This window comes from Guillardia theta (assembly GCF_000315625.1).
Source record: "Guillardia theta CCMP2712 unplaced genomic scaffold GUITHscaffold_61, whole genome shotgun sequence".
Classification (NCBI taxonomy): Eukaryota; class Cryptophyceae; order Pyrenomonadales; family Geminigeraceae; genus Guillardia; species Guillardia theta.
Genome location: NW_005434613.1, coordinates 64,948 through 84,384, shown reverse-complemented (window position 1 = coordinate 84,384; position 19,437 = coordinate 64,948). Strand labels below are relative to the sequence as shown.

Below are 19,437 nucleotides of genomic sequence, written 5' to 3'. Positions count from 1 at the left end.
AGGGGTTCCAAGACAACCGCGTTGGGACCCACTAGGATCAGACCATCTTTGCCGACAATAATCAAATCCTCCTGCCCGATGTCGTGCGCCATGTAGAGATCGCCGATGACCTTTGATGGAAAAAAAAACGTGTTAAGTGCGAGTAACCAAATATTCATCTTGAACATGAACATTACCATCATCATCTCTATCATCATCATCATCACCACCACCACCACCATCGTTGTCGTCATTTCCATCATCATCACCAGCAACATCTCCTTTATAATCATCATCATTAAATCCTCCTTCTCCATCATCTCCATCATCTCCATCATCATCATCATCATCATAACCATCATCATCATCATCATCATCATAACCACCATCATCATCATCATCTCTATCATCATCAACTCTTCCCACCACAACTCAGTTCACAACCAGCACAAACATCTCCATCTTCTCTCGCTCACCTGCTTCAGCTCGTTCTCATACTTGTCTCTGTCCACATACGCCTGCGCCGGCATCTTCGGCTGGATCCGGTCGGCAACTACCATGCAGTACCTGACATAACTCAGTCCCAGCACCCTGCCCAGCAGGCCCAACTTGTTGCGCTGGTCGGAGTCTCCGAGGAAGAGAACATCCAGCAGCCCCCGCTGGTAGTTGGTGAGCAGGTCGTTGAGGATCTTGCTCGAGTCCAGCTGGGGTAGAGCAGCTGAGGGTTGACAGGCGCAGGAGACGGTCCTGACCTGAACGTCCACCAAGACTCTCGAGAGGTTGTCGAGCGAGATATCTGAAGCTCCGTGATCGACGATCGCCTCTACCTTGAGCCCTGGGACGAGTTAGCAAGAGACAAATCCCTTCCTGCTGCTGTTCATGCTCGTCCTCTTCTCACTACCCCTCCCCCTCCCCCACTTGCTCCTCCTTTTCCCCCTCCCCCTCCCCCTCCCCCTCCCCCTCCTCATCCTCATCCTCCTGCTCCTCCTTCCCCCCACCAACCTCCCCCCACACACAATTCCTTCGTGATGCTGCTGCTTCTGCTGCTGCTCTTCCTCCTTTCGTCCTCGTTCTTGTCTCCCCTCCCACCTCCCCTCCCCTCCCCTCGTACCGTAGAAGATGGTTCCGTCAACATTGATGTGCATGCCAAAGTGCTGGCGACCTAGTCATGAGCGGGAAGGAGAAGGAAGGAGAGCGAGGAGGAGACAGAGGAAGTGGATGCAGAAGTGGAGGGCATGAGAGAGGAAGAGGATATTCGCAAGGTCGTGGTGGACCAGGGACGGACAGAGAAAGATGGTAAAGACAGGAGGGAGGGCAGGGAGACAAGAGTGTAAGGAGAGCGAGGAGAGGAGGAGATGGAGGGGGGAAAGAAAGGAGGGGACAGGAGAGCAGAGGAGGGCAGAGGAGAGAAAACAAGAGAGCGAATGAGAGGAGAGGAGGGAGGGGAGAAGGAGAGGAAGGAGAGGAAGGAGAATATATACCTCAATCTGAACCATTCCATCCTCCTCGGGGAAGTTGATTTCTGCCTCGAAGTTGATGAAACGGACAAGGTTGAAGTCGATGATTCTGATGGATGTCAAGCCTGCTGGAACCTGCCAACTTTCTCACATGCGAGAGGACGAGGGAAACGAGGGAAGAAGCAGCGGCAGCAGCAACATCATGACCTTGACTTCATCATCATCACGGCAACTGACAACAACACAGACACCACGATCACGATTCTCATCATCATCGTCGTCGTCGTCTTCGTCTTCGTCTTCGTTATCATCATCATCATCATCATCATCATCATCATCATCATCATCATCATCATCATCATCATCATCATCACAATCATCATCATCTCAATCATCATCATCATCATCATCATCATCGCTTTAAAAAGCTTCACTTAAACGCGTCACACTTTGAAGTTGGTATCCGACGGATGTTTGTCCACCAAGGCTGTAAAAAGTCCTCCTTGACATCTGTCAAACGCCCCGAGTCGCTCGTTGAGAGCTACGATGTTGTTGGCACCGAACGGAACCCTGAGGATGAAGAGAGAAGAGGAAAGGGGAAGACAAAAAGGAAGAAAAGGGAGAACAGGACCAAAAAGGATGGGTGATGAAGGGCAGGAGGAGGAGGAGGAGGAGGAGGAGGAGGAGCATCAGCAGCAGCAGCAGCGGCAGCGGCAGCGGCAGCAAGAACAAAGAGGAGGGAAGTATATCGGAGGAAAATGTCGGAGAGAAGCAGGGAACAGGAGAGAAGAGAGAAGAGGAGGAGCAGGATAAATGTCAACTTCTCAGTATCCCTCAGCATCCCCTCCACCAACCATTCTCCAACAAGGACGGTGCAGTAAGAGAGAACAATCGCCTCATCTACCAAATCCAGTTAGCCTCTCCCCTCTCTCTCCCTCCCCCCCTCCTGATCCTTTCCCTTCCTTCCATCCTCCCCTCTTACCCTCCTTCCTCCCTCCTTCTCGTTCCCTCCTTCGTCTCACTCCCCCTTCTTTCCTCCCTCCCCCTCTCCCCTCTCTCCCTCCTCTACCAAGTTCCTTCCCCTCCCTCCCCTCTCTTCCCTCCCTCCCTCCCTCCCTCCCTCTTCTCCTCTCCTCTCTTCTTCCTCTACCGAGATCTTTCCGTATAGTCGCAGCTGCCGCGCTCGACTCCGCTGCTCGGTGAGCATTGGAGATCATCGGCTTTCCCCAGCGCGTCCGGAGGGAGTCAGGCAGGAAGGGGCTCGAAACGTAGGACACATCCTCGACATCCGTCACATCTGACATCCGCTGGAAGCCGCTCTTGGAGCGCAGCAGAAAATTCTCCCCGTCGAAGAAGACCTGGTCACGAGAGCACAAGATCAAGGGCGGTCGAGGAGGAGATGACTTGATTACCTCAAGGAGCTCGGAGTCGTAGTGCTGTGTTCGAGGAGGAGAGGAGGAGGAGGAGGAGGAGGAGGAGGCGGCGGAGGAGGAGGAGGAGGAGGAGGCGGAGGAGCAGGAGGAGGAGGAGGAGGAGGAGGAGAAAGAAGAAACATAGAGGTGAACGAGCGGAGGAGCAGCACAGGCAGGGGCAGGGCAGGGGCAGGGGCAGCAGCAGGAGTAGGAGCAGAAGGAGAAGAAGGAGTAGGAGCAGAAGGAGGAGCAGAAGGAGGAGCAGAAGGAGCAGCAGAAGGAGCAGCAGGAGTAGGAGCAGGAGTAGGAGCAGAAGGAGAAGAAGGAGGAGCAGCAGGAGCAGCAGGAGGAGCAGCAGGAGGAGCAGCAGGAGTAGGAGCAGAAGGAGTAGCAGAAGGAGGAGCAGGAGCAGGAGGAGGAGCAGCAGGAGGAGCAGCAGGAGCAGCAGAAGGAGTAAGAGCAGAAGGAGGAGCAGAAGGAAGAGCAGGAGGAGCAGTAGAAGAAGCAGGAGGAGCAGTAGAAGAAACAGGAGAACGAGTCAGTCCCTCAAACTTTCTCTTCGTCCACGGTCTACCGGAGCATTCGGCGCGTAAAGGAACTGGTTGACCTCCTCAAAGAGACTGTTGGGGAGGGTCTTCAGGAACTGCAGCCCCTTGAGGGAGACCTGCCAGCTAGCAGGTCAGCTGCGCAACTGTCCGACGGGCCCCGGACGGACCTGGAAGGAGGTCACTGACTGATAGTCCTCGGACGAGAGCTTGAGCCCATTGAGGAGACTTTGTTCCCTCCTGGACCGTCACACGTCAGAGCAGACGAGGAGTGGGAGGCGACAAGATCGAGTGTACAAGTCCTCGATGGCTGACTTGGCTTCTTGTGAGATGTTCAAGAACATTCGCCGTGAGCTCCCGTCGTAGGAGAGGAGGACAGAACAAGGAGCGTAGTCGAACTGTATAACCTGCACGACACGCCATGTGTCAAACCAGACGTCATCAGTGCATAGTTTGAGGTCATCTAGTTACTGCCTAACTCAACACTGCCTTACCTCTTTCATGATACCCTCGTAGATAAGGACCCATAACGGCACCTGCCTTATCCACGACTCGTTGTCTTCCGCCGTCAGCGCACATTGCGCGTATTTGCTGATAAGAATGAGCAACTTGCAATGGTTGACTGTCATGTCGAAAGCTGCCGAAGCAGCTTCTCCAACTCCGTGCATCGCAGGAGCTTCTTCCTGTTTGGAGACGCCAGAGAGTCAAAGAGACAAGGCGAGGAAGAGCGTAAGCGATAAGGCACCGGCAGCGTCTCTGGTGTAGATGCTCGGCTGCTGCTTCCGTCTTCTTGTTCGGCGAACGCTGAGAAGCTGCTCACGTTCTTACCCGACGAGAACTTGGGCATGCCGAGGCTGTTTGTTTGCGACACTAAGTCAAGTCTCTGACTTCCGTCGTCCTCCACATCAGTTCGCTTCCAAGAAGTCTTCGGGACAGCCTGAAAGACATTAGCTCGTCGTCAGCTCATGGGAGCTCACAGACCTTGGGTGTCTGCATGGGCGTCAGGTCTTTGCCCTTGGAAGGGACTAGCGCTCTGGACTCAGTCCATTGCGACGCTGCCTCTGACGCTTTCATGCGGCCCGGATACTTGGCTGCCCCGTTCCCCGACGATGAGACGACGAGCGCGGTGCTGCCATTCGTGCTCGGCTTGGTGCCTTTGCTTGGCTTCGATGATGGCTCGGGATCCTTCGGCCTGCCCGACGCCCCTTGCTCCTTGCCAGCTTTTGCTGCTGCTCGTATCTCCTCCAGAGTACGCGGCATGCTGAAGGTGGGCTGTTTTTTCAGTTTCCTCAGCTCAGCTCAGCTCAGCTGGATCCATACGATATCCTACTATCAGCTCCTCCCCCCCCCCCCCCCGCCTCCTCCTCCTCCTCCTCCTCCTCCTCCTCTTTCCCTTCCTCGCATTCCCCGCTGCCCGTTCCCTCAAGAATGACGTTTTTGTTTCTATTTCACTCAAGTGAGGAGGCCCGGTCCGCCTCGGGATTTCAAGTACAGAATGTGCAAGCGGGGCCATACAATCGGGAAATTATTTGAATCGAAATACCCCCGACGACAAAATGAAGTTCCGACTACCCTACCTACAATTTTCAGTTGAAAATAGGGTGTTCAAAAGCAGAAGTAATCTGTACCGGTAACATACGAGGAGCAGGCAGGATTTTTCAGGGGTACTCATCTGATTACAGAAATAAAGATATCTTTGTAGATTTTCTGGAAGGGTACACCAACTTCAAATATTGATGTCTCAACAGTTGAAATTCGCGCTTTCAAACCTCGCTTTCAGTTCGGCCTTGGTCTCCGCTCTCCGTCTCCTCCCCCCCTCCCGCCTCCTCTCCCTTGGCTCCTCCTCTCTTACCTCCTCCTCTCTTACCTCCTCCTCTCTTACCTCCTCCTCTCTTTCATCCTCCTCCCTTTCTTCTGCCCTTGCCTACGTCCTCCTCCGCTTACCTTTTCCTGCCTTTCACTCCTCCTCCCCTTACCACCTCCTCTCTTTTCACCTCTTCCCCTTCTACGACCGAAGGGCTCTCGTGCGCACAACTCCGGACAACCGCCATCTCCGCGACTGAGAATGCAGAAGAGTACGTCTTGGAAGGATTTCAACTTGGTGGGAGAGCTGGTGATCGGAGTTCCCGAGGAAGGGGAGGTAGCTTCTCCCCTAGGGAGGACGAACTCAGCCGCTCGCTCCCCCTTCGACATCTCAGGATTCCGACCCAACTTTCCAGACCCGTCGCTGCAGGTAGCGAGACGCTCGGGCGGGCACCTTCACTTCCAGAGCTTGTACGACAACGCAGGAAAGAACAAGACGTTCTTCGCGAGATTCTTCGGCGGCCCGAAAGCCACGCAGGCCTGGCTGGTTCACCCTGAATCTGCCTTTGCCAAGATAGTAGCCTTGATAGGCGCCTTGCTGCTCCTGTACACCGCCATCGTGATACAGTTCGAAGTTTGCTTTTACTGGAACACTCCGCCTTGTTCCTCTCTACCCACCATCAAGTTCGACGTGTTCGTCGACATTTTCTTCGTCTTCCAGCTGCTGATCTCCTTCTGCTCGGGAACGATGGTCGACGGCGTGTATGAGGAGTCCTTGCGGTCGAGCTGGTGGAACTACCTCAAGGGTTCCTTCCTCTTTGATGCGGTAACGTCCATCCCGACCTCGCTCATGGAGTACATCGTCGTCGCGGGATGCACGGAAGAAACAGCGAATAGCAATCAGCACCTTGGGAATCTTCAATTGCTCAGGCTCGTGAAGCCCTTCCGACTCCTCCGACTTTCAAGGCTACTCAAGATCGGCGCAGCCAGGACCTTCATGGAGTGGGCTGAAGAGAAGATCAGGTTGCCAGGATACGTCTTGCGGACGCTGCAGATGATTGTCTACGTTTTCCTGGTGGTCCATACGACGTCGTGTCTCTTCTGGCTAGTCAAGCAACTGTCGTCGACTGAAGAGCAAGTGTGCGAGTTCTTGACAAGCCGATCGCTGCCCTGCGATGGCAGCCCCTTCGGAAGCTACGTCGTGATGATATACTTCACCAACACCATCTTTGCTACTGTTGGCTTCGGGGAGATCACGCCGCAGAACACCTACGAGCGCCTGTACACCATCGGCAGCATGTTTGTTGGCGTCATGGTGTTCGGCACGATGTTGTCGGAGGTGCAGACGATGCACCTGAAGGCCTCGCAGCTCAAGCGCGAGTGCGAGGACGCGCGGCGAGAGGTCAGGGACTTCCTGAGGGGGGCACACGTCCCACACTCCATGAGGACGAAGATCATCAGCTGGCTGGACTTGGACTACGCAGTCCAGCAGGAGCGGAACAGGCAGCTCGGCATGATCAGCCACATTCCCCGCCAGCTGAGATCGCCGATCTACCTCAACATGTTCAAGGACTACCTTGGCTCGATCGCTCTCTTCAAGGCGGTAGTTCATCCCCTGAAGGACCGGCTGCTGGTCCGGATGTTCGAGGAGTCTCTGGTTGAAACCTTCGACGCGAACGTTCCCATCGCCACCATGGATCAAGTCTGTGACCGCGTCTACATCATCCGCAAGGGCTGCGTCCGAGTTCTTCTTCAGAATGGCAGCACCGTCGCCGTGCTCAACGAGACGGACTGCTTCGGAGAGTCTTGCCTGGTCGGAGACCCTCGATGGAGAGGAGAGCATGGCATGGAGTGTGAGTACGTCTCCACCAGCTCCGTCGTCTGCATCGTCATCTTCGCAGACACTTTCTTCGATGTGCTCAGCGAGTTTCCCAGCGATCTCTTCGAGGAGTTCTCAGACCTCTCGCGCTCCTGCAAGGCCTTCGTAGAGAAGGAGCAGGCGGACTTGAGCACGTCCACGGTCCGATGGTTCTACATGGCCAAGAGGTTGATGAGCCGACGACGAGCCAACATGAACGTCTCTCAGTTGCTCCGCTCCGCCAGGAACTCCCTGCTCATGCAGAGCCTGTCCAGCTCTGGGGTAGCCCCGCGACTCTCAGGTGCCTCCAAGGTTGAGGAGAGGCCGCCCTCCACGGCCACCTCCTCCTCCTCTCAGCAGGATGCCAACAAGCTCATCAAGGCTGTGGGCGAGTTCATCAAGATCGAGAACTCGAAGCTCATCACCGCCATGAACAGAAAGCTGCAGGTCGTAGAGAGCAGGATCAGCGACTTGACTCAGAGGGCGCCGGCCCTGCTACAAGCTCGGGGCCTTTCGGACTTGAGCTCTGGACAGATCAGCCCACTTGTCATCATGAGCGAAGCCAATGGGTCGCCGCCGGGATTTTACTACCATCAGTGAACTTCGGGCTCGATCATGTGAGTGCCGCAACGCGCCTCCTTAACCCGGCCCGGCCCGCCGGCGACCGAGCGGAGGGGGGCGGGCCCGGTGCTACCGGCGATCGCGGCCTTTACTTAGTAACTCTAACTTATTATTCAATTGAATGAATTGAACTTGAAATCCTCACGGCCCACTCCGACTACTAGCCTCCGGCTTCCCGGGCTCCGACTCGGGCCGCCGGCCTCCGAGGCTCGCCGGTTTGCTCTTCACGTGACGGTGACGCCGGGACGCCGCGGTTCAAGAGTCTCTGGTAGCTTGCGGATCATCATCATGAGCTCGCTGAACTGAGTGCCACCCGGCGGGCCGCCGGGCTCACCGTCTCGGACCGTGACTGAGGCTGGTCCGATCCTCGTACTGGGCCTGCAGTTAAGTGAAGATTTCAGTTAAGTTTGGGTCCTCTCGGGCCAAATGTCCCTCGTTACAATATAACTTAACTTTGAGTAAAAATTGAGCCAGTGTCGCTTGTAGCTCACGTGCGAATCCGGCAATGTCGGTGAGTGGAGAGGGAGAGGGAGAGGGAGAGGGAGAGGGAGAGGGAGAGGGAGAGGGAGAGGGAGAGGGAGAGGGGGAGGGAGAGGGAGAGGGGGAGGGGGAGGGAGAGGGGGAGGGAGAGAGGGAGGGAGAGAGGGAGGGAGGCAAAGTAGTTGTAGGACGAGGAGATGCGTTTCCTTCGATCTCTTGTCTCTTGTAGAGCTCAAAATGCCAGTGACGACACCCTTCATGCTTTTAATTCCGCTATGTGCAACGCACGATGAGCGTTCGATCGATAGGCCTGAGGCATGCGAGCTTGAGGGATAGAGCAGGCAGGAAGGCTGTTTCCTCCCTTCTTTAACACATGCTTGACCATTACAGGCATGTCAAACTTGCGGCATATCTGGAAGAATGCCGGTGTCAACTATGATAATGAACTTGAATTGTTGTCAAGAGTCTTGAAGCTTTGCCTTCCCCCACTCGCACCAGTCTTTATTGTAAGAAGCGTCTCTAACCTCAGATCGTTGTTACATGTTACATGTCCATGTCGCCCTTCTCCTTGGAAGCAATCTTTGCTAGTTCCTGCAACGATGGTCAGCAAGTGAGCAAGGAGGGAGGCAAGGGACCTGTTGGGAGATCTTGCCGATGATTGAAAGAACTCCGACGGTAGCCAAGATGCCGAGAAGGACAAGCTCTAGATGAAACATCAACAACAACACCAGCATCATCATCTCCGTCTCCATCACTTCCACCTCATCAACAACACTAGCATCCGCATCGTCTCCAACATCATCACGTCCTCCTCCAACATCATCATCAACATCTCAATCATCATAATCTCGTCTCATAAAGATTGCGTTATCATCATCTTTGTCATATCCATCTTCATCTTCATCATCTCCATCCCCCATGGTCTTGACCACTGGCACCGGCATCAACATCAACATCAACATCAACAGACCTGGCGGAGCAGACGCGGTACCCTCTGACATCTTCTTGCCAACCATGCCGGCCGAAACCTTGAGGGGATGGTGAGGGAGGAGGAGAGGGTCGGCAGCGGACTTACAAACACAGACAGCGCGGGCAGAGTCCCGAGCATCGTACCGAGGATGTAGGGGATGAGCCTCACCTGCCTCACTTCAGCATCTCCTGCTGAGAAACAGCTGCAGGATTGTGCTGACCTTGGTGAGGCCGAGGAGGTAGTTTGACCAGCAGTATGGGATGACAGGGCTGAAGGGCAGCAGGCGTCTGAGTAGGGCAGAAGCTGGGAACGACAGGCTGACCTCAGGCGGAAGAGGGACACGACGAGCAGGGACTTCTGGTTAGATGCCCCGATGCTCTCTCCGACAGCAGTCTGAAAGTCGCGTGAGACTGGCAGGCGGCTGCAGAGGAGGAGCTGGCACGTACCAGCAGGGCAGGCTCCTTCCCGGCGATCATCTCGCGCAGACCGTATCTTGAGATCAGCAGGCTGGAGGCGGGCTCAGTGGAGCAAGGAACAAGCTGGGAGGGAGCACCAGATGACAGCTGAGGTTGTTGCGGCGAAGGAAGCGATCGCCACACCTTTGACTGCTCCCCACATGCAACCTGGAGGCAGGCTGAGACAAGAGAGGGCTAGGGGGTGGTAGTTTACCGATTCCCATGGATAGCAGGATGCCGTTGAAGATCGGCAAGATCTACTGGACAAGTCACTGACTTCACACCTTAGCGTCAACGGCGACCTGCAAGACCGTGGCTGCCACCGCTGTCACCAGGACTCCAGTAAAGTTGGACGCTGCCGCCCATTTCGTCTGCTGCAAGTCAAAGGTGGCGACACAGTCCTGTCCTTGTCCTCACCAGGAAGTCGATAAGATCGACGAAGGTCGCTGCGGGAAGAAGTCAGTCGCGAGCAGTTGAGGGCGAGACGGCACACCTATCCCCAACGATCGCTTCAATGTCTCCAGGATCAGGTAAGTCCCACCCTGCAGTAATCGTCACTTCCCTCTCCTTCCTCCGCGTCACCACCTGCTCAATCCCGAAAGCAAGGATTCCCGCTCCTGTTGCCGCCACAAAGGCCATGAGCGTCTGACGTATCTTGGAGAAGGTGACGAGCTTCTCTTGGCTGCGGGAGGCGAAGTCAGCAGGAGACGGATAGAGGTATCATGGGCTACATCTCAGCGACTGTAAGCTCGTTCTGCATGTCTCCCTTGGACGTCTGAGCGACGATCGGTCGAGTGTTCTTCCTCGTATGATGCCTGTGCATGCCATCAACCCAACAAGAGCTCCGGGCTTCTCATCACATCACCTCATCTTGTACAGTTTCACCCCGCTCGCACAATGCTCCGGGCACAGCCGGGTCCTGGGGCAAGGTGACGCGAGATCGAAGGGGTGGATTGATCTCGAAGTGCAACCTGGAGTTGATGGAAGGAAAGCGGCTAGGATTCACAACAAAACCTCTGTGCCGGAGGGTGAGGAGGAAGACAGAGCATAGCGCGCCCCAGCATACCTTACATCCGAACAACACACCAGCGCACTGGCAAGTATCAACCAAGATTTCATCTAATGCGCCCGAGAAACCTTGAAGACAAAGAGAAAGAACGAAGAGAAGGTAAATGATATAAAATTCACCAACACTCATCATAGATGTCCTAGTTCTCCCACTATATCGCCGCTACATTGCAAAATCTTTCCGCGGCTGGCACACTCACTGTTGTCTCGTCGACCCTCTATGTCTTCTATCCTGCCTTCGATCAAAGGGATGCTGCCTCCTCCATGTCTATCTCTGTGCTCTCCTCCGTCCTCAGCTCCTTTCTTGGAACTCCTTGCATATGATCCTCTCTTTCATCGTACCGCTCCTGCCCTCTCACCTTCTTCTACTATGTATCAAGTGTTCACCCTCGGTCGCAGCATTCAACATCCCGATTCTCCTCACGCACTTATCTACATTCAGCTCTCCCATTCTCTCCAACCGAAATCATCTGCCTCCTCCTTCCTCCATCTTCCATTCCTCGTTGCTTACATCCTGTTCCAAGATCCTGCGCCTCATCGTCTCAATTTTGTCCCATCTCGTCCCGATTCTGGATCTCAACCCTCTCCTTGCTACTTCTTACGCTCGTCGGCTCCCTCCTCCTACCTCACCTCCTCCTCCTCCTCCTCCTCCTCCTCCTCCTCCATATTATTCTTTCATCTTTCGCCCTTGGGAACAAGGGGGATGAGGGCTATTGGGTGCGAGCTGTGATAGGACATTGTTTCGTATCCCCTATGAAATTCCTATGTCCTTTGGTCATATCTTCTTGCTAGGCGATACACCTTATTTTCTAGGACGGGTAGACATAGAAGGTCTCTAGCAGGTCCACTATGATGTACCAAGTTTACTATAGCTTGAGTCCTATGAAGCCCTATATGCCATACAACCTTGATAGGGGGGCTATGCACACTCCAGCTTAATTTCGTGTCTGGGTCCCCAATCACCAAGGCAGTAGAGATATAAACTAAATTTTGATATAAAAAAATATAAAGTGATAGTTTTTAGTAGGTTCTCTAGGTGTAAAGTTTGGGGTCTAGTTCAGTTGGTCCAATCATCAGGGATTGCAGGACCCCCGCCGCGAGGAAGTAACGCTGCAGTAGGAGTGTTCTAATGGCACGCAAGGAGGGAACTGCGAGGGCAGAGGAGGAGGAGGAGGAGAAGCGGGAGCGGGAGCAGCAGCAGCAGCAATAGGGCACAGAGAAAAAATCAGAGGAGGATGTTCTAGGCAGGAGGAAGGATCAGTTGGACACATGGACGGAAGAGAAGGCGGCAAATGGCAAAAAACAAACAGGGAGGCAGGGGCAGGGGCAGGAGCAGGCACGGCGGGAAACGTTGACCAATAATGATTAAGAATGGATACGTATTGTATCAGCGGGCTTATTTTAATGATGTGTCGGACCAAAGCTGATGAGATTTCAAGAATGTATCACAATTTTGATAGTGTTGGAGGTGGGTGAGAATGGTGAGAATTTGGATAAGGTATGAGAGAGGCTCTGCTGCTGAAGCTCCAGACATTGATCTTCGAGCGATCAAGCAGCGCTGTCCTTGGGGATGATGTTCTGACAGCAGCTGTACCTCGAATTGAGTCAAGAAGCAGAGGTAGAGGCCAACCGCACTTTCTGATCTCGAACATTATTTGAGGTCGGAACAGATTAATGTATGTAGCATAGAAGCAAGTGGAAAGATCTCGATAGAAAATCTAGCACATTGAGGAGGACGAGGACGAGGACGAGGACGAGGAGAAGGGTGGTAGTCTCTGGGTTCTCAGTCTGAATGTTTTATCGCGCAGGATAGCAAGGATGTCTGGCCCAGACGCTGCAGATGCAACGAGCGCCGTGGACACGGAGGAGTTCCGTCAGATGCAGCTGTCGATGCTGAAGCAGGAGAACGCGAGTCTCAGTCGGAGGCTGGACGAGTTGACCTTCAACTTGCACGCTCATGAACAGGCCCATTCGCCACACTTCGAGCAACCCAGCATGCGGTCCACGTTGGGAGGGAGATTCTCCGGCCTCTACTCGCGCCCTGAAAGTGTAGGGAAAGTTCCCAAGAGCAGAGACATGCTGCTCGGCTTCCAGGGTAACCTTGCTTCTTGCGATCGTGGGTCGTTGAGTGCAAAACTGCTACACCTCAAGCGACTACTTCATCGGCGAATCGATTCAGGGACATTTCCAACCAAGGAATGTCTCCAGGATTTCAAACAAATGCTGTGCAGGCTGGAATATATGAGAACGCCGGAAACTCATGAGAGGATCCGAATCATCTTGTCGCACAGAGTGGATGACGACGTGATGTCGTCTCTGAAGAAAGACATCATCACGATCGTCTCTTTCACCCAGGGGCTCGAGCTAGCAGAAGATTCCGTAAGCTGACAGATGTCTATGAAGTTCTTCTATTCACTGCTCGGCAGGTTTCATTCGAGGTGATATCAGACGATTTCCTGAGGAACTGCTCCTTTCTTTCTACACCCAGTGGATTGATTTCAAACTCAAGGTTGGCGGTTGTTCCAATGAACGCTCTTGTTACTGACATCACGGTTGCTTTCCAGCTCATCTTTCAAGTTTTCGGACGACAAGAGGTGAGACAGTTTGCACTTGCCTTCACTCTTCTGATCCATCTTAGTGTCTCGGACTCCGAGCGGAACCCTGAGTTGGTCCGGAGCAGAAGCAACTCGCTCAGCAACTCGGGCTCGGAGTCTTCTTTCACCTTCAGCGTCAGCATTGCAGAATCAGGAGGCTGCTGTGAGCCATCGACCCTGAACTACAAAGGTTGACAAGTTCCTTGGTGTAATCGGCTTCGCTTGACAGTCTGTCGTTGGGCAGAAGCAAAGACTTACGATGAAAGTTCGGAAAGGCTTCGGATCATCATCGTGGGACTGAACCATGAAGGTGCAACCGCGTCCGACTCGCCAATGAAACTGAAGCTTGCGACTCTAAGTGAACTGTATGCTCCAGTGTTCGATGCTCACAGACCTCTGACTCAATCGCTCGCCAGTTGCGAAAGAGATTCGGTCGCGTGGCAGCAAGCTTTGCAGAACGTCTTCCCTGAAAGTTTGACGTCGTCGCTCATCGTTTCATGGATGAGCAAAAATGTTTCGAGTGGTGACCAGGTAGTCTATGATGAAGCAACCCTCAAGATATTCAGCTTACCTGTCGATCTCCAGGATGATGCGGCGACTGTTGTGTGCTGTTACGATAAGATTGGTGGGAATTCAACGGAAATCTCCTTTTATTATCCGAACCACCTTCAGGTGTACTCTCGACCGTGTGAAAGTTCTGTTGACTTATTTCGTCTGCAGAATTATTTCAGGCAGAGGGGAAGATTCTGCTCCAAGACTGATGACTCGTTTGTTCGGGTACCCGCCAACCGCTGCAGAGCACATGGAGAGTGGGGCTGACTTGACCTTGCAGGCGGTTCTTGCCGATCATATCGACTCAATCTGCTTCCACGAATGGCTGGATGGCACCTCGACTGACAGCGGGCAGCAACCAGTTGTGCATATCCCGGTGACAATGCCGGAGTGGGTGGCCATGTCTGTGCTACATCTCTCCAGGAGCAACGACCCGTGGCTGTCGTTCCTGGTGTCTGAGCCCCATCCATTGATGTCTGCTCGTTCCGAAGGACATGCCTCCATCACCATCCACCAAGGCTGTCGCCCCCCCGTCGAAGGGGCCACTGCCACCAGTATCATCCTCTTCTTCGAGCTGGAGAGGCAGCAGGAGATCATTCGCCGCAAAGTGGCTTCGCTTGAGCGGCTGATGCAGTGCAAGCTGTTTGTTGGCCAGATGGAGTCCTTCACCCTCCGCCTCCAGTCCCATGCAGAAGAGCTCTTCTCGGGCATTCGGATCAAGCAGGAGACGCCAAACACGCTCGATGCTCTGTGCTCACAGTTGTCGTCCCTCAGCATGCAGTGCGAGCAATGTATCGGACACGCCATCGATGCCGTCAAGGCCGTGGGGGATGCTCCCATCGGCGAGGAGGCAATCTTGCAGCAGCAGCTTGGGAAGATCCTGCAGGCTCGGAACGCGAAGCAGCATGTGGACCGGCTCAAGGATCAAGTGCAAGGAGCCCTGGCTCAGAAACTCGGCAAGTCTCCTTCACCAGGACGAGCAGCCATGCCGGACGGTTACGTGCCTGCCGCGCCTCTTGGAAGCTGCAGCAAGGACACAGACGCTTCTCCCAGGGCTGTGTTGGTAACCAGCGAAGACAAGCAGGTTGTGATGGATATGCTGAACCAGATCGAGCAAGGGATCCAGCTGCACAAGGAGCAGCAGGAACGGCTCATTCAGTTCTGGCTCAAGCAGCATGATGTGGTGCGGGAGGAGCTCAACACGTTGCTGGAGATGGCGAACTCTGCGGCTCAGGCGGAGAGCATCGGAGTGGAGACGCTGCGAGGGAGGTTTGACCAATACATGGAATTCCTGGAGGATCACGAGAGGGTTGAGGACCAGATGCTGTTTCCCCTCGTCAAGGCGCTTTTCCCCCAGAGTGCGGAGGCTGTGGACAGTGTACTAGATCCAACGAGGCACAAGGGAGTGGAGGCGCTGAATGCTCGTGTCGGGCGCTTGTTGCAGCAGCTGCATGAGAGGAACAGGGCAGGAGAAGAGATGGTTCTCAACACCAAGGAGATGGGCCAGGTCGTCGACGCTCTAGAACGCCTCAACGACTATATGGTGGGGCACATACAGTACGAGGAGGAGATGACGATGCCGTGGCTGCGCTCGGGGGAGGCGCTTACCAAGGTTGGCGCCAACCCTGTCCCCATGGTAGCTTCACCGTCATGATAAGCCCACATTCTAGCCTGTAGTTAAGTCTGCTGTGTATGAGAGTGCCTTTGTGAAACTTAAGTCTGAACCTCAGTCGAAGCGGGCCCGGAGCCTCAGGGTGATCCCAGCCTGAGCTTTCCAAGCCCTCCCGTACACCGTACTGCTCGCAGGACCTCCGCCCGCCACTCTCCGCATCCGCCTCGGCTCAGCAGTGGCTGCGCAGGCCGCGAGTCATCCCGCATGATCCGCCGATCGCCCGGCCGGGCCCGGCCCAGAGTCCGCCGGGGCGGCCGCGGGGCCGGGCCTGCCAGTGTGATTCTATTCTCCGTCGGGGACCCCCACCCCGGTGGCATTTCAACTGTTCTATGAGCCCCTCCTTTCAGTACCCCCCACCCCTCTTACCAACCCACGGGCGGCACAGTACTCCCCAGCCTTTCTTCTGCTATGTAGGGGTCAAGGAAGCACCCGTGGTACCCCTACCCCCTCAAAATCTTCACCCCGTTATAGAAACAAGATTTCTACCCCTACCTTGTAAGGTTGACATCTTTCTGGTGACCCCTTCTATTTCCCTTACTACCCCTCATTATAAGTGATAAAATGAGGGTATTTCTGTCACCCCCACCCTCAAGAAAACTTCGTGAGGGTCATCAGAACCCCCCCATTCATCTGGGATCATCCGGCGCCCTCGTCGAGGAGGTCCTGCTCTATTTCGGGTATCGTCGTGCGGCATGGCGCTTCCCTCGTACGAGTCGGTCGCTCCTGCCTCCTCCTCCTCCTCCTCCTCGGGTCGCTTCCGACCTCTGCTGGTTGTCGGATCCATCCTCCTTGCCATGGTTGCGTCTCTGGCGCTGTTTGCTCCTGCAGACCAGCGCAAGGAGCTCTTGGCAGGATCCCCTATGTCCAAGTTGGACAGCCTGGCATTGGAGTTTGCCAAGAAGGGAGCATCGATGCCGGTCTCCTCCATGCTGAAGAAACTGGACGACTGGCACGACAGGCCTGACACTCTCTTGGACGTCGACAGCGACAGGGCAAGGACGCAGATGCTGTCCCTCGCTAACCACCAGGGCTGGATGGGCAGCCAGTTGGCATCGGACTCGCAGCTGTGCAAGAAGGCGGACATTATCATCTCCAAATTTGATCAGCTCCTGAAGAAGCTCATTGTTGAGGAGACTCAAGTCAACAAGACCATTTCCCAGACACAGCAGGAATATGAGGCAATCAAGTCCAAGTGGCTGGATACCGAGTCCAAGTATCGCCTGACCGAGCAGAAGGAGAAAGAGGCCAAGGAAGGAGCCAAGTTTGCGAGACAGGAGTATGACAAGTGGCAAACAGCACACAAGCAGGCTTCCTCAGACTTGGAAAAGACCACCAAGAACAATGCAGTTGACAAGGCCAGCCTCGAATCTGAGAAGGAATTGATCCTTGAGATCATGAAGATGGTTGGCGTAGTGTCCAATGGACTTGGTGCCTCTTCTTCCTCCTCCTCTTCCTCCTCCTCCTCCTCCTCCTCCTCCTCCTCCTCCTCCTCCTCTGGCTCGTCGGGATCATCTCCAAGTCAACAGATGGCGTTTGATTCCAGCTCGTAAGTTCTCAGCTCTTGGTGCAGATTCCTGTCTTAACATCTGCGTGAAGGTTGCAGTCGAGGAAGCAAGCTTTTCTCAAGGCAAAAATCAACCGGCTGCAGAACTCTGTGCTGGCTCAGCAGACTGTCGGCAAAGCTCGATTGGAGACGTTGGCCAACAGCGACTTGGGCAGCCAGAGCTCCGAAGTCGCCAAGATCTTGCAGGAGATCCTTGACGTAAGAATGTGACGTTGTCCCAACGAGAATGGTTTCCTCACCCTGCTGCAGGAGATCGACAACCGCCTTAAGAACTTGGAAACCGTGTACAATCAGGAGAGTGATCTGGTCAAGTCAACCAATGAAAAGATGGTAGGGCGCGTCCGACATGCAGCTTGCATCTGCTTTCTTACGCGAGCCTTGCAGGTGCACTGGGAGAAGCAACTGGTCTCCCTGGCGAATGCCCAAGACAAGGCAAAGTCTGAAAAGCTCACCCAATCCCTAGCAAGAGAGAAGGTTGCAGGGCAGCTGAAGATCGCCAAGAAGAACTACGAGGAGGAGACCTCGGCGTACAATCTTGAGGTGAGATGGTGTCTTTGAAAGTGAAAACTGTATCTCATCTTTCTGTTGTCACAGATCCAACCATATCAGAAGGAGATCACCGTGATCAAGGAGATCAAGAAGAAGATTGTCAATCATTGCAACGGCGTCTCGCAATAAAGCGACTGCGCGCTGTCTGTGTAACAACTTGCAACTAGACTGTGTATCGCATGTATTTGATTGTTTGGGTAAAGCTGCCATGACAGTGAACCTGGCTCACCGCGCTCACTCCTATATGAATGTCCCAACTCTAACTGGAAATGAAGCAGCAGCAGCAGTCACTTGAAGGTTTTCAGGCGTGCCCCCCCAGGGGACTCGCCAAGTTGCCAGGCTCAGGCAAATAAGTTTGCACGGCGGCAGTCTGACATCAGCGGCGCATTTGTTCGGGGCCGGGCCGCCCGGCGCCGCCGCGCGCGGCGGCGGCGGCGGTGGCCGCGCGCCGTGGCCGCCGGGCGCTTCCCGGAAGTTCGTGCCGGGCCCGGGATGGGCCATCGGGTACCGCTGCCGGTACTGGTAACCTTGAGCTCAGTTCAATCCTGCCAGTGCACTCACCCGGGCCCGCGGCCAGCATGTGACTCTGTGAGCCGCTCAGTGACCGTTGAGACAGCTGTTGCGGCATTAACGGAATTCACAGAGAATGAGGGGGATGAGAAGGAGTGAATGGACAAAAAAATGGCAGAGATGGGATGGGCGAGGAGGAGAGGGGGGAGAAGAGAGGGGAGGAAGGGGATGAGAAGACGATGACAGTCAAAGAAGACCCGAGGGACAGGTTCGGTATGTGCGTGTTAGTTGGTAGGCAGGAAGGGAGGCAGGAAGGGAGGCAGGAACGGAGGCGGGTAGAGCATGCAGGGATGAGGTGCAGGAAGGCGGGAGAAAGGGGGGAGGAAGATTCACATTGCTTGCATGCTCTGTGCCCTCCGGCAGTTGACCTTGCCCAGGAGATGGACGGATACTCCTACAGTGAACGACCGGAATGGCGGGATGTGGTACCGATGGAGCAGGTGAAACGCTTGGTGGAACGAGCATGGCGGTAGGATAAAGTTGGAGGGCAGGATGATGGGCCGAATCCGATCGTCTCCATCAACTACTCCAAAGAATGTAAGTGCAGACTTCCTCTACCAGCCTCTCCCTGTGCTCCTCTCCTCTTCCACTCCGTTCGTCTACCTACAGTCTCCTTCCCTAGCTCGTCGTATCCTCGCCCAATATTGTCGTCCTTCTCCTTCCTGCCTATCACCCCCAGCTCTTCAATCCCCAAACTCTCCTGCTCCTTCTTTCGCCTGCCCTGCACCCCCCGCTTCCTCCATTCTTCTCTTCCCTCCTCGTCTCCCTCTCACCTCCTCTCTTGAATCTCTTTCCTCGCCTTGTCAGTCCGAGACACCATGAGCTACTTCCGGGCCATCTTGGCCATGGACGAGAGAAGTCAACGCGCCTACGATCTGACCACCGATGGCAAGCTCTGCTCCTCCCTCTGTCTCTCCCTCCTCCTGCTCCTGCTCCTGCTCCTGCTCCTGCTCCTGCTCCTGCTCCTGCTCCTGCTCCTGCTCCTGCTCCTCTTCTTCTTCCTCCTGCTCCTCGTCCTCCTTCTCGTCCTCGCCCTCGTCCTCGTCCTCCTTCTCGTCCTCCTTCTCGTCCTCGTCCTCCTGATCCTCCTCCTCCTTCTGCTTCTCGTCCTCGCCCTCGTCCTCCTCCTCGCCCTCGTCCTCCTGTCATTCTTCTCCTGTTTTCCTCGTCGCTTACGCATCTCTCTCCAGTCATCAGGTTGAACGCAGCGAATTACACTGTGTGGCCGTTCCGAAGGTAGGAGAGATTAGGAGGAGGAGGAGGAGGAGGAGGAGGAGGAGGAGGAGGA

General features: G+C 54.8%; 6 protein-coding genes across 6 annotated transcripts in view; 4 read left to right on the top strand and 2 right to left on the bottom strand.

Annotated features, from left to right (window-relative positions):
- The window catches only part of GUITHDRAFT_142126 (hypothetical protein), a gene marked incomplete at both ends in the record, with an annotated part of 6,717 nt that extends 2,064 nt beyond the window's left edge, over positions 1–4,653 (bottom strand). Inside the window, 15 exons of the mRNA XM_005828118.1 lie at positions 18–110; positions 456–814; positions 1,091–1,133; positions 1,461–1,545; positions 1,588–1,643; positions 1,886–2,006; positions 2,291–2,336; positions 2,587–2,794; positions 2,849–2,872; positions 3,423–3,512; positions 3,564–3,633; positions 3,691–3,800; positions 3,888–4,076; positions 4,214–4,330; positions 4,375–4,653. Coding sequence (XP_005828175.1) covers positions 18–110; positions 456–814; positions 1,091–1,133; positions 1,461–1,545; positions 1,588–1,643; positions 1,886–2,006; positions 2,291–2,336; positions 2,587–2,794; positions 2,849–2,872; positions 3,423–3,512; positions 3,564–3,633; positions 3,691–3,800; positions 3,888–4,076; positions 4,214–4,330; positions 4,375–4,653 — 1,890 coding nt within the window. The remainder of the gene's footprint in view (positions 1–17; positions 111–455; positions 815–1,090; positions 1,134–1,460; positions 1,546–1,587; positions 1,644–1,885; positions 2,007–2,290; positions 2,337–2,586; positions 2,795–2,848; positions 2,873–3,422; positions 3,513–3,563; positions 3,634–3,690; positions 3,801–3,887; positions 4,077–4,213; positions 4,331–4,374) is intronic.
- Positions 4,654–5,458: 805 nt separating this feature from the next.
- On the top strand, positions 5,459–7,654 carry GUITHDRAFT_142125 (hypothetical protein; the record flags this gene model as incomplete). The annotated part of the gene is made up of 1 exon (XM_005828117.1): positions 5,459–7,654. The coding sequence occupies one exon, from the start codon at positions 5,459–5,461 to the stop codon at positions 7,652–7,654; it is 2,196 nt and encodes a 731-aa protein (XP_005828174.1).
- A 1,044-nt stretch (positions 7,655–8,698) lies between these two features.
- GUITHDRAFT_164429 (hypothetical protein) lies at positions 8,699–10,722 on the bottom strand (the record flags this gene model as incomplete). The annotated part of the gene is made up of 17 exons (XM_005828116.1): positions 10,647–10,722; positions 10,552–10,596; positions 10,446–10,499; positions 10,312–10,395; positions 10,166–10,262; positions 10,074–10,122; positions 9,998–10,026; positions 9,883–9,951; positions 9,795–9,837; positions 9,679–9,748; positions 9,572–9,632; positions 9,448–9,518; positions 9,346–9,394; positions 9,231–9,293; positions 9,126–9,183; positions 8,791–8,858; positions 8,699–8,746 (listed from the first exon to the last, which is right to left on the bottom strand). Exons 1-17 carry the CDS (start codon positions 10,697–10,699, stop codon positions 8,699–8,701), a joined length of 1,011 nt encoding a protein of 336 aa, XP_005828173.1. The 5' UTR covers positions 10,700–10,722.
- Positions 10,723–12,466: 1,744 nt separating this feature from the next.
- On the top strand, positions 12,467–15,448 carry GUITHDRAFT_142123 (hypothetical protein; the record flags this gene model as incomplete). Its single annotated transcript, XM_005828115.1, has 5 exons — positions 12,467–13,027; positions 13,075–13,432; positions 13,487–13,914; positions 13,963–14,019; positions 14,075–15,448. The coding sequence occupies 5 exons, from the start codon at positions 12,467–12,469 to the stop codon at positions 15,446–15,448; spliced, it is 2,778 nt and encodes a 925-aa protein (XP_005828172.1).
- Positions 15,449–16,260: 812 nt separating this feature from the next.
- GUITHDRAFT_112664 (hypothetical protein) lies at positions 16,261–17,708 on the top strand (the record flags this gene model as incomplete). The annotated part of the gene is made up of 6 exons (XM_005828114.1): positions 16,261–16,894; positions 17,037–17,062; positions 17,115–17,228; positions 17,280–17,360; positions 17,415–17,570; positions 17,625–17,708. 6 exons carry the CDS (start codon positions 16,261–16,263, stop codon positions 17,706–17,708), a joined length of 1,095 nt encoding a protein of 364 aa, XP_005828171.1.
- A 620-nt stretch (positions 17,709–18,328) lies between these two features.
- Positions 18,329–19,437, top strand: part of GUITHDRAFT_142121 (hypothetical protein) — a gene marked incomplete at both ends in the record, with an annotated part of 2,257 nt that continues 1,148 nt past the window's right edge. Inside the window, 5 exons of the mRNA XM_005828113.1 lie at positions 18,329–18,362; positions 18,513–18,589; positions 18,623–18,686; positions 18,957–19,007; positions 19,340–19,385. Coding sequence (XP_005828170.1) covers positions 18,329–18,362; positions 18,513–18,589; positions 18,623–18,686; positions 18,957–19,007; positions 19,340–19,385 — 272 coding nt within the window. The remainder of the gene's footprint in view (positions 18,363–18,512; positions 18,590–18,622; positions 18,687–18,956; positions 19,008–19,339; positions 19,386–19,437) is intronic.